General features: G+C 45.5%; 1 protein-coding gene across 1 annotated transcript in view; it reads right to left on the reverse strand.

Annotated features, from left to right (window-relative positions):
• Positions 1-259: 259 nt before the first annotated feature.
• SEZ6 (seizure related 6 homolog) overlaps positions 260-14,828 on the reverse strand; it is a 606,195-nt gene continuing 591,626 nt past the window's right edge. The window contains exons 14-18 of the mRNA XM_040422120.1: positions 14,422-14,616; positions 11,777-11,815; positions 6,106-6,226; positions 5,906-6,008; positions 260-481 (exon numbers count right to left, since the gene is read on the reverse strand). Of these exons, the coding sequence (XP_040278054.1) occupies positions 452-481; positions 5,906-6,008; positions 6,106-6,226; positions 11,777-11,815; positions 14,422-14,616 (488 nt within the window). The 3' untranslated portion in view covers positions 260-451. The remainder of the gene's footprint in view (positions 482-5,905; positions 6,009-6,105; positions 6,227-11,776; positions 11,816-14,421; positions 14,617-14,828) is intronic.

Consider the following 14,828-nt stretch of genomic DNA (forward strand, 5'->3'; position numbering starts at 1 on the left):
TTAAAGGTCTTCTCAACCATGACCTAGTCTTCGGCTGTAACCCTTAACCTTCGGAACTGCAGTTAATGACATCACTGGATCACTGCAAGTGGATGAATCTTCTCTTGATCACTGCAAGTGGATGAATCTTCTCTTGATCACTGCAAGTGGATGGATCTTCTCTTGACCTACAGAGAGGATCCAGTTGAGGATCTAAGAGAGGATCACAATATTGAGGGTTTCAGAACAGTAGCAGGAAACAGACAGAAGGACAGGCTTTGGGAACGTCAACTTAGTTGTAGATCGCTGTGGAGGCTGAAGTTTCACCATTGCGGTAAATGGCTCCTGTTTTGGGGTAAAATGCTCAGTTCATCCAAATAAGAAGCAAAGAGTCAGGGAAGTTCTCACATTTGACAGTAACAAGATGCTGTATTCTTCCAGGTCTCTCCCAAGACTGATGCTGCTTGTATGTCTATATAGATACTTCATATTCTCTTGTGTCCTGCAATGTGAACATTTATGAACAGTCACCATCAGTGTAATAGATAGAAAGCCACAATATAATTAAAGCATGCAGATGTAGCATAGATCTTAGTGGACTTTGAGACATCTGCCTGTCCTTAGACATGAGCACTGTGTCCCTCTCTACGAGGAAAAGTTTAGCACAATTTTCAGGTTGTGAAGATGGCCTATAAACATACCACCCAACTTTTTGGACGGTCAAAGAGGGACACTTTTTGCACATTTTGTGTAAGATTTAATCACTTGTGGAGATGGGTCATTCAAATCTGTAGATATTTTAAGGTCCAAATTGCACCAAATAATAAAGTTGAGGTCTAACATACACGTAGAAACCATAACGTTAAAGGGATTCTGTCACCTCGTTTTAGCTTATAGAGCTGCGGACATGCACGGCTAGATCGCCGCTAGCATGTCCGCAATATACCTGTCCCATAAAGCTGTGTTTAAAAAATGATTTTATAGATATGTAAATGACCCTGGTAAGGAGCCGTACTCACCTTCTTGGAGCCCAGCCACGCCCCCTGTGAAGGAGCCCAGCACCGCCTGTGTCCTCCGAATCTCCTCCTTGCTCACAGTTAGATTGCAATTAGCATGCGCAGTGCCGGTATAGTGTTCCTTCCCTGTGCTGGCATCAGCCTCAGGGAAGGAACTGCGCATTGCGAGAATACGGCAATCTAACTGTGAGCAAGGAGGAGATTCGTAGGACGCAGGCGGTGCTGGGCTCCTTCACAGGGGGTCGTGGCTGGGCTCCAAGAAGGTTAGTACAGCCCCTTGGGCTCCTTACCAGGGTCATTTACATATCTATTAAATCATTTTTTAAACACAATAAAAGGACACAGCTTTATGGGACAGGTATATTGCGGACATGCTAGCAGCGATCTAGCCGTGCATGTCCGCATCTCTATAGGGTAAAACTAGGTGACAGAATCCCTTTAAGTAAGGAGCCATAAAGTAAATATTTTAAAGCACATTTATTTCCCAGGTCAAAAAGAGGGAGATTTACCAGCAAAGAGGGACCAAAGGTCTTAAGAGGGACTGTTCCTCCAAAGAAGGAACACTTGGGAGGCATGCCTATAAATTCTACAATTTGTTACCAAATTTTTGCTAAGGAGGGGGTGGGGTGTTAGTGGGTTAGGGAGGGTAGGATGGAGCCTGGGCCCGACACTGCATATTTACACAGCTGCCACTAGGAGAAGTTCAATGCAAAAAGATTGTTACAGTAACTGTATAAATTCCTATGCACTTAGCTCCCCCTAGTGGTGGCTGCAAACAGTTTTTTTTAAATACGTTTATATATCTTCAATAAGGGAAGCAGTAGTTTAGAGGTGTATGGGGGAAAATTATCAGTGTATTTATGGCAGTTGCTTGGTTTAAATACATTAACATGCTGTTCAGAATGAGCACCATATTTTTGAAGCAAATGTTCCACCTTTTCCAAAATAGAAGTTGGATAAAGTGGGTGAGGTCATGGGTGACTTCTTTTTAATACAATTTTATTACAGTTTTATTTTTAATTAACATTTCTTCCACTTAATAAAAAACAAAATATAAATTCAGCAAAAATATGAGGTGTTGCAGTTCGCGTCCTGCTTTGCCTAGGACTGACACAGGGTCCATTCTAAATTTTAATATGGGGCCCTATGAGATTTATGTACATCTATGATAATTCCTTTAAGGCCTAGTTCACACGAACATTTTTTTTGCGGGTGTTTGGGCCGTTTTTTTGTGTTCCGTATACGGTCCGTATACGGAACCATTCATTTCAATGGTTCAGCGAAAAAAACGGAATGTGTTCCGTATGCATTCCGTTTCCGTATTTCAGTTTTTCCGTTCCGTTGAAAGATAGAACATGTCCTATATTTGGCCGCAAATCACGTTCCGTGGCTCCAATGGGTCCGCAAAAAAAACGGAACACATACGGAAATGCATCCGTATGTCTTCCGTATCTGTTCCGTTTTTGCTGAACCATCTATTGAAAATGTTATGCCCAGCCCAATTTTTTCTATGTAATTACTGTATACTGTATATGGGCTCTTTCACACTTGCGTTGTTCTTTTCCGGCATAGAGTTCCTGATCAGGATTATTCCAATGCATTCTGAATGGAGAGAAATCCGTTCAGGATGCATCAGGAGGTCTTCAGTTCAGGACCGGAACGTTTTTTGGCCGGAGAAAATACCGCAGCATGCTGCGCTTTTTGCTCCGGCCAAAAATCCTGAACACTTGCCGCAAGGCCGGATCCGGAATTAATGCCCATTGAAAGGCATTAATCCGGATCCGGCCTTAAGCTAAACGTCGTTTCGGCGCATTACCGGATCCGACGTTTAGCTTTTTCTGAATGGTTACCATGGCTGCCAGGACGCTAAAGTCCTGTTTGCCATGGTAAAGTGTAGTGGGGAGCGGGGATCAGTATACTTACCGTCCGTGCGGCTCCCGGGGCGCTTCAGAGTGACGTCAGGGCGCCCCACGCGTATGGATGACGTGATCGCATGGATCACGTCATCCATGCGCATGGGGCGCTCTGACGTCATTCTGGAGCGCCCCGGGAGCCGCACGGACTGTAAGTATACTGCTCCCCCGCTCCCCACTACTACTATGGCAACCAGGACTTTAATAGCGTCCTGGCTGCCATAGTAACACTGAACGCATTTTGAAGACGGATCCGTCTTCAAATGCTTTCAGTTCATTTGCGGTGTTACGGATTCGGCGGGCACTTCCGGCAAATGGAGTACACGACTGATCCGGACAACGCAAGTGTGAAAGAGCCCTATGCCATACGGAAAAACGGAACAGAAACGGAAACACAACGGAACTCAAAAACGGAGCAACGGATCCGTGAAAAACGGACCGCAAAAAACTATAAAAGCCATACGTTCGTGTGAACTAGGCCTAAATGTATGATATACTGTGGTACATGCACCAGCAATCAGACAGGAGGCATTTCAAATGTAACAAGAGTCCAAACACATCTTTAGTCCACTGTTAGGCCTCATGCACACGACCGTTGTTTTGGCCTGCATCCCAGCCGCAGTATTTGCGGTTTGGATGCGGACCCATTCACTTCAATGGGGCCGCAAAAGATGCGGACAGCACTCCGTGTGCTGTCTGCATCTGTTGCTCCGTTCCCTGGTCCGCAAAAAAAATGAGTGGAGCTTGTGTGCAACAACACTGCCCTCGTTGCACCAAAGGTTTCATTTTTATATTAAAAAAAAAGCAGTTTTTCTCTGAAGGGAAGCCATGGATCTTCAAGGCATGATGAATATTGTAATTAGGGCTTTGTTAAATATGGGTTTCACTGGTGACAGACTGCTATTAAAGGGGTTGTTCACCCCAGGGGGTGATTTGGGCAGCGCGGTTGGACATGTGGAGTGAAGGAGCCATAACCCAGAGGTAGGGATCAGGTAAGGCCTTATGCACACAACCGTTGTTTTGGTTCGCATCCGAGCCGTAGTTTTGGTGGCTCGGATGCGGACCCATTCACTTCAATAGGGCCGCAAAAAATGCGGACAGCACTCCGTGTGCCGTCTGCATCCGTTTCTCCGTTCCATGGTCCGCCCCCCCAAAAATATAACATGTCCTATTCTTGTCCGCGCTTTGTGGACAAGAATAGGCAGTTATATTAAAGGCTGTCCGTGCCGTTCTTCAAATTGCGGAACGCACATGGACGCCATCCGTGTTTTGCGGATCTGCGGACCGCAAAACACACAACGGTCGTGTGCATGGGGCCTAAGTATGATTCCCTCTGCAGGTCTGGCCATGCTGGGGTCTGCCTAAAAGGCCCCAAGGGGTGAAAAATCACGTTAAGGCCTCATGCACACGACCGTTGTTTGCTTCCGCGTCCGTTCCGCCGATTTTAGCGTTTCAGGTGCGGACCCATTCATTTCTATGAAGCCGTTGAAAATGCGGATAGTGCACCGTTTGCCATCCGCGTCCGTGATCCGTGGTTCCAGTCCGTCAAATAAATATAACCTGTCCTATTCTTGTCCGTGGAAAACGGTTCGCGGAGCTATTCAAGTCAATGGGACCGCTAAAAAACGCGTCCGTTTTATTCCTATCATTTGCATGGCAAACCTGTCTTAGACATTTTTTTTACCTTCCTTTATGGCCTCATGCACACGACAGTATTTTTTCACGGTCCGCAAAACGGGGTTCCGTTGTTCCATGATCCGTTTCCGTTTTTTTGTCCGTGTGTCTTCCTTGATTTTTGGAGGATCACCAGACATGAAAAGTGAAAAAAAAATCTAAGTCAAGTTTGCCTTGAAAATGATAGGAAAAAAACGGACACGGATGCGGATGACAATCTTGTGGGCCTCCGTGTTTTTTCACGGACCTATTGACTTGAATGGCTCCGCGAACCGTTGTCCGTGAAAAAAATAGGACAGGTCATATTTTTTTCACAGACTGGAAACACGGATCACGGACGCGGATTACAAACGGTGCATTTTCCGATTTTTCCACGGACCCATTGAAAGTCAATGGGTCTGCAGAAAAACACGGAAAACGGAACAACGGACGCGGATGCACACAACGGTCGTGTGCATGAGGCCTAAGTCTGGTGGTCCTCCAAAAATAAAGGAAGACACATGGAAACAAAAACGGAAACGGATCACGGAACCCCATTTTGCGGAATGGAACACAACAACGGTCGTGTGCATGAGGCTTAAGGCCTCTTTCACACTATGTTTTTTTTTTGCGGGCCGTATACGGTCCGTATACGGAACCATTCATTTCAATGGTTCCGCAAAAAAAACGGAATGTACTCCCTATGCATTCCGTTTTCGTATATTTCCGTTTTTCTGTTCCGTTAAAAGATAGAACATTTCCTATTATTGCCCGCAAATCACAGTCCGTGGCTCCGTTCAAGTCAATGGGTCTGCAAAAAAAACGGAACACATACGGAAATGCATCCGTATGTCTTCCGTATCCGTTCCGTTTTTGCGGAACCATCTATTGAAAATGTTATGCCCAGCCCAATTTTTTCTATGTAATTACTGTATACTGTATATGCCATACAGAAAAATGGAACGGAAAAAATGGAACAGAAACGGAAACACAACGGAAACAAAAAAACGGAACAACGGATCCGTGAAAAACGGACTGCAAAACACTGAAATAGCCATACGGTCGTGTGAAAGAGGCCTAAATGAAATCTGACATGTAGAATATAAAATAATTGCAAAATGAAACTCTAGGGATACTTTAATGAACCATTCATGTTAATATAATTTAGGATTGGGGCCTCTCTTTGAAAACAGACATAAAACAGGAAGCCCCTAGGATGCATTGTTTCTGAATGAAGTCACAGCGGAACATGTAATTCTTGATTTGTCCATATTGTGCTAATCGTTAGACCAGGGAAACAACTACTGACCCCTGTAGGCACTGAATATGAGCTGTTCTACTCACTGTTGTCTCAAATGTGGGATTTTCAAAAGCAGACTCCACAGTGACTTGATCATAAGGAGGCGATACCGAGAAGGGCAGGTGCAAAAGAGCTTTTCCTTGTAGCCTGTACCCAAAAAATAAAAGGAATAATCAGACAGACTCCGGTATATGTACCATTCAGCTTGATGCCCTGGAAAACTGTGCAGTTTGTGTTTTCTTACTTGGAGAAGTATAGGTAGATGGCGGAGATCATAAGCGCCACCATGATCACGGGTACAAAGACAGCCAGCAGGATGTGTGTGCCTTCTACTGGGATGCCTGAAGCTGCTGCCTTCTCCACAGCTGGATGGAAAGAGAAGAAAGACCTTCAGTTTGTATAACTCGTATTTATTAGACAAAGTCATTTTCCTTGAAATATCCTGTCCGCAAAATGCTCGACGACTTACATTTACATGAAAAAGGAGCAAAGTAAATATTTGTGATCATAAAAATCCACTAATGGCAGATCTCTAATGACTAGTGTTGAGCGCGAATATTTGAATATTAATCTCGAATATCGCAACTTTGCGAATATTTCGAATATAGTGCTATATATTCGCTATATTTAATATTCGTCATTTTTTAACATCTGAAAACATGATTCCTCCCTGCTTCTTTCTTGTAGACTAATGAGTCAATGATGCCCACAGGAAGGAATAATGTTGTCATATGGAAAAAAAAATGACAAATATTCAAAAAACGAATATATAGCAATATAGCGAATATATTCGTTATTTAGAATATTCAAATTTTTTTTCCAATCTGTACAGTTGTTCGCATACTCCTCCCCGACAAGCGTCCCCGTCACCATGGGAACGCCTGTGGGTTAGAAAGTACCATCGGATCTGAGTTTTCCCTGAGATCGTGAAAACTCAGATCCGATGGTATATTCTAACCCCCAGGCGTTCCCATGGTGACGTTTTTTTTGGACGGACCCATTGACTTGAATGGGTCCGTCCTCCGTTTTCCACTGACAAGAATAGGACAGGTTATTTTTTTTTGACGGACTGGAATCACGGACACAGAGAAGAAACGGAGGACTATCAGTTTTTTTCACAGCTCCATAGAAATGAATGGGACCTCCGCTAAACTGTGAAAAATGACGGAACGGACGCGGATGCACACAACGGTCGTGATAGTGTGAATCTGCCATTAGATCTGTGTCAGGTTAGACCTGGTATCGTTCCCTGACACTTTTCTAGCTAGAAGTCTCTCTTGAGTTGTGCTCAGCATATTCTTAAATGTACTTGCACCAGAAAACTTGAGTAAATTTGCTGATAAATCTGCCCCGTTAGGTTCTTATTCATCAAAACTGCCTAACAGTAAAGCTATTAATATTGCCGACAGCAATCAGAGAGAGAGAGAGAGAGACGGGACCAGAGAGGCCTTGTTTATAAGGAGCAGCTATAAGGGTACGGCCACACGGTCAGGTTTCTGAAAGTATAAAGGGCAGATATGACCAGCTTAGGCAGGGTGCTGAATCTCATTAAGGGCTTGTTCACACGACCCTGCGAAGCCCGCGCTGTGGACCGCAAATTGCGGTCCGCAATGCGCGGGCACCGTCCATGGGGCAGCCGCATGGGGATCGCAGACCCATTCACTTTAATGGGTCCACGATCCGTCCGTTCCGCAAAGAGATAGAGCAAGTTCTATCTTTTTGCGGTGCGGAGGCACGGAACGGAACCCCAGAAAGCCCTCCGTAGTGCTTCCGTAGTGTTCCGTTGTGTGCTTACGTTCCGCATCTCCGGATTTGCGGACCCATTGGAGTGAATTGTTCTGCATCCGTGGTGCGAAATGCACATGGAACGGTGCCCGTGTATTGCGGATCCGCAAATGCGGTCCACAATACGGCAACGGGCAGCACACGTTCGTTTGAATGAGCCCTAAAAGGGGTATTCCCATCTAAGGGTCCATTCACAAGTCCGTAGAATGGGTCCGGATCCGTTCCGCAACGTTATGGAACGAATCCGGACCCATTCATTCTCTATGGGGCCGGAAGAGATGCGGACAGCACACAGTGTACTGTCCGCATCTGCATTTCCGGAGCGCGGCCCCGATCTTCCGGTCCGCGGCTCCTGAAAAAAATAGAACAATTGCGGACAAGAATAGGCAGTTCTATAGGGGTGCCAGCAGCAGGGATCTCAAGTCTCCCGGACGTTCAGGGAGTCTCCCGCTATTAGATAGCGGCTCCCTGACACCCGCATGTGAGACAATATATCCCGGAAAGGTTTACTGATAGCAGAGCAGAGAGATAAGAGAAGTGACAGGACACAGAGTTTAGATTACAAGTTGAATTAAGCCTTTAGGGTCAAATTGGCTTCTCAAGGAGATATATATGTTAAAGGCATCCCTTCTTCTGTCTCATTCAGTAGCTATAGAACTATTGAGAGAGATGTATTTTTTTTAAATACATTTACACATTTAACCCTCCATTTTACTAATATTATTTACCCCAGTGTTAAATTCACCCCCCCCCCCCGATGCTTGTGTTTTTCCTACAGTGGGGTAGAAAATTACACACAGGGTTTTAAAGAATAAACTTCCTGACTCAGACCAAGAGCCGACTCAGCAAGTGAATCCAAGCATCCGCGCATGCGCATTGCATAACCTAAGCTTCGATTCACTTGCTTCTTGTCGGCTCAGCGAATGAACCGATTCATGTGAAAGATCCGAACTTCCCATCTCTAGTTTACTCGCAGTAAACCTTTCCGGCAACCTGTAGCAGTGTCCCCTTCTCGGCGCGTGCGCACAGTGCAAGAAGAATGCGATGCCAGCAGTCCGCAACGGCGCATCAGGCTGAGCCTGTGCGCACGCGCGGGATCTCAAAGCGGGAGGAGGGAGGGAGAGGCGGCACTGAGGAGTAGAAGGCGGCGCTGGGCACGAACGGCGATGCGTGCGGCCGGGCACCATGCATCCACAGACCTCACCTGCTTGGGCACCTTAATTCAGTGATTGACAGGTTAGTAAAACCTGTTTTTCCGCAGAATAAAGCCAGAAATAGCTTTTATAAGGCCACCTTAGAAATCAGAATGCTACCCTGGACATGAGCATCTGTTTAGCTCACAGGGCTTATAGGTGGTGACAGAATCCCTTTAATCATATACATAAATATGATAATTTGGGGCAGGGTAATGAGCCCCGTCCTCCACACCATAGAGCAAAGTGTGCAGATACTGCATATGTTTGGAAAATGTCATAAAAAGTTTGTGAAAGAAAAAAAAAAAGAAAACCTCCCTGAAATGAGAAGTGCACCTCCCTGAAATGAGGTTTTGCAGGTTGGGATGTCTGCAGCAGGGTGTATTGCGGATTTTTATTTCCGTTTACGTTCCGTTTTTTGCTTTCCGTATATGGACCATATATGGAACCATTCATTTCAATGGATCCGCAAAAAAAAACGGAAGGTACTCCGTATGACTTCCGTATTTCAGTTTTTTTGTTCCGTTCAGGCCTCTTGCACATGAACGTGTGCACCCCATGGCTGTGCTGCGGCTTGCAAATTGCGGGCCGCAATGCACGAACACCCACAGTGGGGCAGCCGCAGTGGATCACGGACCCATTCACTTTAATGGGTCCGCGATCCGGCAGTTCCGCAAAAAGATATGCAGAGTCCCACTACGTGTGTGTGGGCACTGCTTAAAAGCATTTTTTATCTTGACAATTGCATTATGTTGTATTGTGGTACTTTGTACTAATGTATCTGCAAAATCCCTGTTACCAGGCAGATTAGGTGTAATTTATACATCCCACCACTAGATGGGGATAAAACTTAGGTTCTATATATACCTAGGTCAGGCCTAGTTAGAGGGGTCGGAGGAGATCAGATCTGAGTGGAGTTCAGGGTTGAGAATGGATCAGAGATTAGAGCAGATCTGAGGAGATCAGATTAGATTAGTGGGAGAGAATGTAGAGTGAAGACTCCATGACACAGATTAGTGAGTGGAACCAACTTCGCTATGAGGTAGTACTAAGATGTGAGGCGCAGAAGAGCGTTTTCCTTCTGTGGCCGGACTATAGACTTGCATCCCTGACCAGTAGGAGAAGAGTTTGCCTCCCTGGAATAGAAACAAGCTTCCTAAGGAATCATCAGTGATAACACCCATTATTGAGGGCTACAGACACCTTTGCGCATGGTGGAGGACATATAGCTTCTGGCAGCCACACCATAACTCTGGGAAACAGATGAGTTTACCTGTCCTCAATATTCAGCTTGTAGGGAAATGACAAGGAATAGGACTGAGCACATCAACAGGAACAAGGTACACCTAACCCACAGCTCCAAGTCAAACCTAAAAAGCCTAGAAACAGGGGATTTGCAGATCTACTCTGAAACCATCAAGAGATTGTATTCTTGTACTGCTGCAACCAAAGTCATCACCAGTAAAAGTTGTGAGTTGCATCTTACCACTGCCTACCTCCTTATTACTATTATTGGTTGTACCACCATTAAAGGTACTGGCGCCACGACAAAAACCATCAAGGGACTCCATCGCAATAAGCACCCCTAACATCAAGGGCACCTCAACCACCATCTTGGCTGATGCTTCCCTACCACAGAGCGTGCCACGGAGGATTTTGTGCTGTCCACCTCAACACTGTGCTGCCAGCCCAGGGAGGCTTTCTGCTAACCGTGAGTAAACTGATGAAATGCACACGGATGTCATCCGTATTTTTTGCGGATCTGTTTTTCTGAGGACTGCAAAATACAGAAAAAGCCATATGGTCGTGTGCAGGAGGGCTCACGAACGTGTGCTTCCCATTGCCGTATTGCAGACCGCATTTGCGGATCCGCAATACACGGGCACCGTTCCGTGTGCATTCCGCATCACGGATGCGGACCCATTCACTTCAATGGGTCCGCAAATCCGAAGGTACGGAACACTATAGAAACACTACGGAGTGCTTTCTGGGGTTCCGTTCCGTGCCTCTGCACCGCAAAAAGATAGAACGTGCTCTATCTTTTTGCGAAACTGAGGGATTGCGGACCCATTCAAGTGAATGGTTCCACGATCCCCATGCTGCTGTGCCATGGTCGGTGCCCGTGCATTGCGGACCGAAATTTGCGGTCCACAGCACGGGCACGGGCTTTACACGGTCGTGTGAACGAGCCCTAAGACAATGGGGGCATACCGCTAGGACATAATGAGCACCGTAGAAACAAAACCCATTTTTTGGGGGTTTGATGAAATTGCATTTTTTTGCCCAATTCCACCCCATTTGGAATATTTTTTTGCCCAGCTTCCCACTACATCATGTGAAGCATTAAATGGTGTCATTAGAAAGTAAAACTTGTCCTGAAAAAAAAAAAAAAACAATCCCTCATTCGGCTATGTGAACAGAAAAATAAAAAAGTTATGACGCCGGGAGTAAAAAAACAAACAAACAAAAAAAAAACGGAAAAGCAAAAACAGAAAATAGCCTGTTCCTGAAAGGGTTAAAAAGAACTATAAATTAAGGTTAAAGTTGCACGGTGACCCATAGGTTCTGGTGACAGGACAGTGGCCAGAAACCTGATGAATTTCTGTGCGATCATTATTCCGTCAGCAGTCTCGGTGTAGCCCTGGCCTGTGTACACTAACATAGGCATGGAAACCCTTTCCGAGAGAAGTCTCACAAAATCCCGGCTGTGATTAGTAGGAGACCCAGAGAAGAGAGAACATTTATTGTTTGCTCCACGTCTATAGAGATCGATGATGTGCATTTACTTCTCTCCGACACATGAATCTTCGTATACTTACAGCTTTATACAGCGTCTCTTGTCGTCGTCTGTGTATCTACTCTACATAGCTCTTTAGACAATTAAACAATGTACGGTAATTCTGAGGCAGAAGGCTTGAAGATTTAGATTGTGCTCACCTTCAGCTCCCTGGTTGCTGAGGAATTCCTTATATGAAGCTGTGAAAGAATAAAAAGAATGAAAGATACGGTATGATTTCATATGAGGTTGTCAATGGAAATCATAATGGTAGCTTATCTTTTAAAGGGAGTCTGTCACCAGGAAACCCACTGATAAACCAGCTGAATGTAATGATACCTTTCACTCAGCGATCCGCTGCTTGATTCTAGAGAAAAAGTACTTTTAACCCATAAGTGCAACAAGGACAGGCCCAAGTCACTCTGTGCACCCTTGCTCCTCCCGCTTCCTCTGCCAGCCCCTCCCTCTGCATCTTGATTGACAAGGCCATGTATAGTCATCTCAACTGGCCCTGTCAATCAGAGAGAGGGGAGGGGCTGGCAAAGGAAGCAGGCGGAGTAAGGGTGCACAGAGTGGCTTGGGTCCGCCCTCTGTGCACTTAACTGCTTATTTGCATATATACTAAACATACTGTACTTCTTTAGGATTAAGTAATGGTTTTCTAAGTGAAAGGTATCATTTCATTTAGCTGAGTTACCCCTTCAAGGCATTGTGTCAGGTTTAACAGTTAATTTCTGGTGGTGTAATACCCCAGAGTAGGGGCATTACTATCTTTGCACTGATTTATTGTATTTTGCATAATTTGGATGTAATCTTAATGTGTGACATGATATGTATGCGATTTACCAGCAGGTGTAGTGTGACTGGCAGTGCTCTGCACCAGGAATGGAACTTACCATTCCATTCCTGCCCCTTTGGTAGAAGTGGGTTAGTCCGACTTCCTGCCAAGGGTGGGGGCTGAGAGTGTTAGTCAGTGGAGAGTGAGGCGGAGAGGGGATGTCTGTGGCCCCTCTCCAGCCAGAAGGAGTGTGGGGGAAGCAGCTCATAGAGCACCCACTACCTGCTTATACAGAGAAGGAAAACGGGCCAAGGACACCCTCATTATCATCAAGCCACTACTAGTCTAAGTGCAGAAGTCACCACCTCCAAGTCAGCCTGCCACCATACCTCCTCCGCTGGTGCCAAAAGGTATTTGCACTAAGGTCTGCTGAAACCGTTTGTATTCTGAAGTTCAAGCTGCACTTAATAAAAGGACTGTTACATTTCAAGTCTAGTCTCATTTTTCTTCACCTCTTTTACTGCATCGAAACCCAGAGAGCGACGACCTGAGGTAGGACACCATGACACAACTACAACACTACATCAGGGCCACTACAACTCTCATCCTCTACACCGGCTCCTACGGGGGTAGTGGCAGATTCCTTTTAAAGGGGAACTATGGGGAAAACTTGGTTAATTTACTATTATAATGATTTATAAAGAGGTTGTGTAGTGCAAAGATATTGATGTCTTATCCTCAAAATAGGTCATCTATATCAGATCGGCAGGGGTCTGACTCCTGGCACCCCCTTCAAACAGCGGGGGTGCCGGGAGTCGGACCCCTGCCGATCTGATATTGATGACCTATTTTGAGCGGCCTAGTGCGAGAGCTGCTTCCACTTTAAGATTACCTGCACGTTGTCTCGCTTGTAGAAGCGGCTCAGTGTAATTACATCTTCTCATCCCATTCAAGTAAATGTATTGTAATTACACTGCACTGCCTCTGCAAATGAGATGGTGAACAGGTCATTTTGAAGGGGAAGCAATGCTTGCAAGAGCGCTGCTACCTCCTCAATTAGCTGATTGGTGAGGTGGCCGGGAGTTGGGCCTTCACCGATCTGATATTGATGACCCATCCCAAGGATAGGTCATCAATATCTTTGCACTGCACAATCGCTTTATGGGTTCACCAGACAGGGGGCAGCAGAAGCAATGCTTGCACGAGTGCTACTAACTCCTCAAACAGCTGATCGGTGAAGGGGCCAGGCGTTAGACCACCACCGATGCCAAGGGTAGGTCATCAATATATTTGCACTGCACAAACCCTTTATGGGTTCACCAGACAGGGGGCAGTGGACATGGTGCCCTTATTTATCCAACCACTGACACGTATAAGCAAAAAAATCATAATTATTATGTTACCAAATTTTTCAGGTAAGGTTATATTACTTTTGTTCATGTAATGAGAATATGCATTTGTTATTCTGATGACTGACGACATGCCAAGTCTTGTGAAAGCATCCAATACAGATGGTCAGTGGCCAAAAGGAAGATTAGGCTGCATGGTTCCCCTGTGCACATTATGTGTTAGGCTACTTTCCGTTCAGGGCTCTCACAAGCGGTCCAAAATGGATCAGTTTTGCCCTTAATGCATTCTGATTGGATAAGGATCCGCTCAGAATGCATCCGTTTGGCTCCGTTCCGTCTCCATTCCGCTTTGGGGGCGGACACCAAAGTGCTGCTTGCCGACGAAACTGAGCCAAAACGGATCCGTCCCCATTGACTTACATTGTGTGTCAGGATGGAGCCGATTTCACTGACACCATCTGGCACAATAGAAAACAGATTAGTTCCCCATTGACTTTTAATGGTGTTCAAGACGGATCCGTTTTGGCTATGTTAAAGATAATGCAAACGGATCCGTTCTGAATGCGGTCGTATTATCTGAACGGATGCGTTTGTGCAGATCCATGACGGATCCGCACCAAACGCGAGTGTGAAAGTAGCCTTATTGCGCCTGCTTGGTAACTTCATTATCTCTAATTACCTTTGCAGGTTGGCGGGGAGCTGCTCCACTGGGATGGGTGTCCGGGAATGCACTTTATACTGTGTTCTCCCATCAGCGTGTATCCAGAATTGCAGGAAAATCTCGCGGCGTCCCCTGGTTGGTACGCTCTTCTCTCAGGTTCCTGGTGACCATTTTCCGGTGTGCCTGGGTTTCTACATGGCTCATATTTTTCAGCTAAAGACAAAGATAAATCAGTCAGTACGTCAGGTTTAAAATCCTGTTATTAGGAGAAGTAACAATTAAAAGTAAATTCTGAACCCTTCATCCATTCGGCACATAACTCTATTGTATGCTTTTTAATACAGAAGTGTAACGTAAAGAAGACCTGTTACCCCTCCTGACTTGTCAGCTTTAGTAAGAGGGTGTATTCCCCACAAAATAACAAT

Source organism: Bufo bufo, chromosome 3, assembly GCF_905171765.1.
Source record: "Bufo bufo chromosome 3, aBufBuf1.1, whole genome shotgun sequence".
Classification (NCBI taxonomy): Eukaryota; Metazoa; Chordata; class Amphibia; order Anura; family Bufonidae; genus Bufo; species Bufo bufo.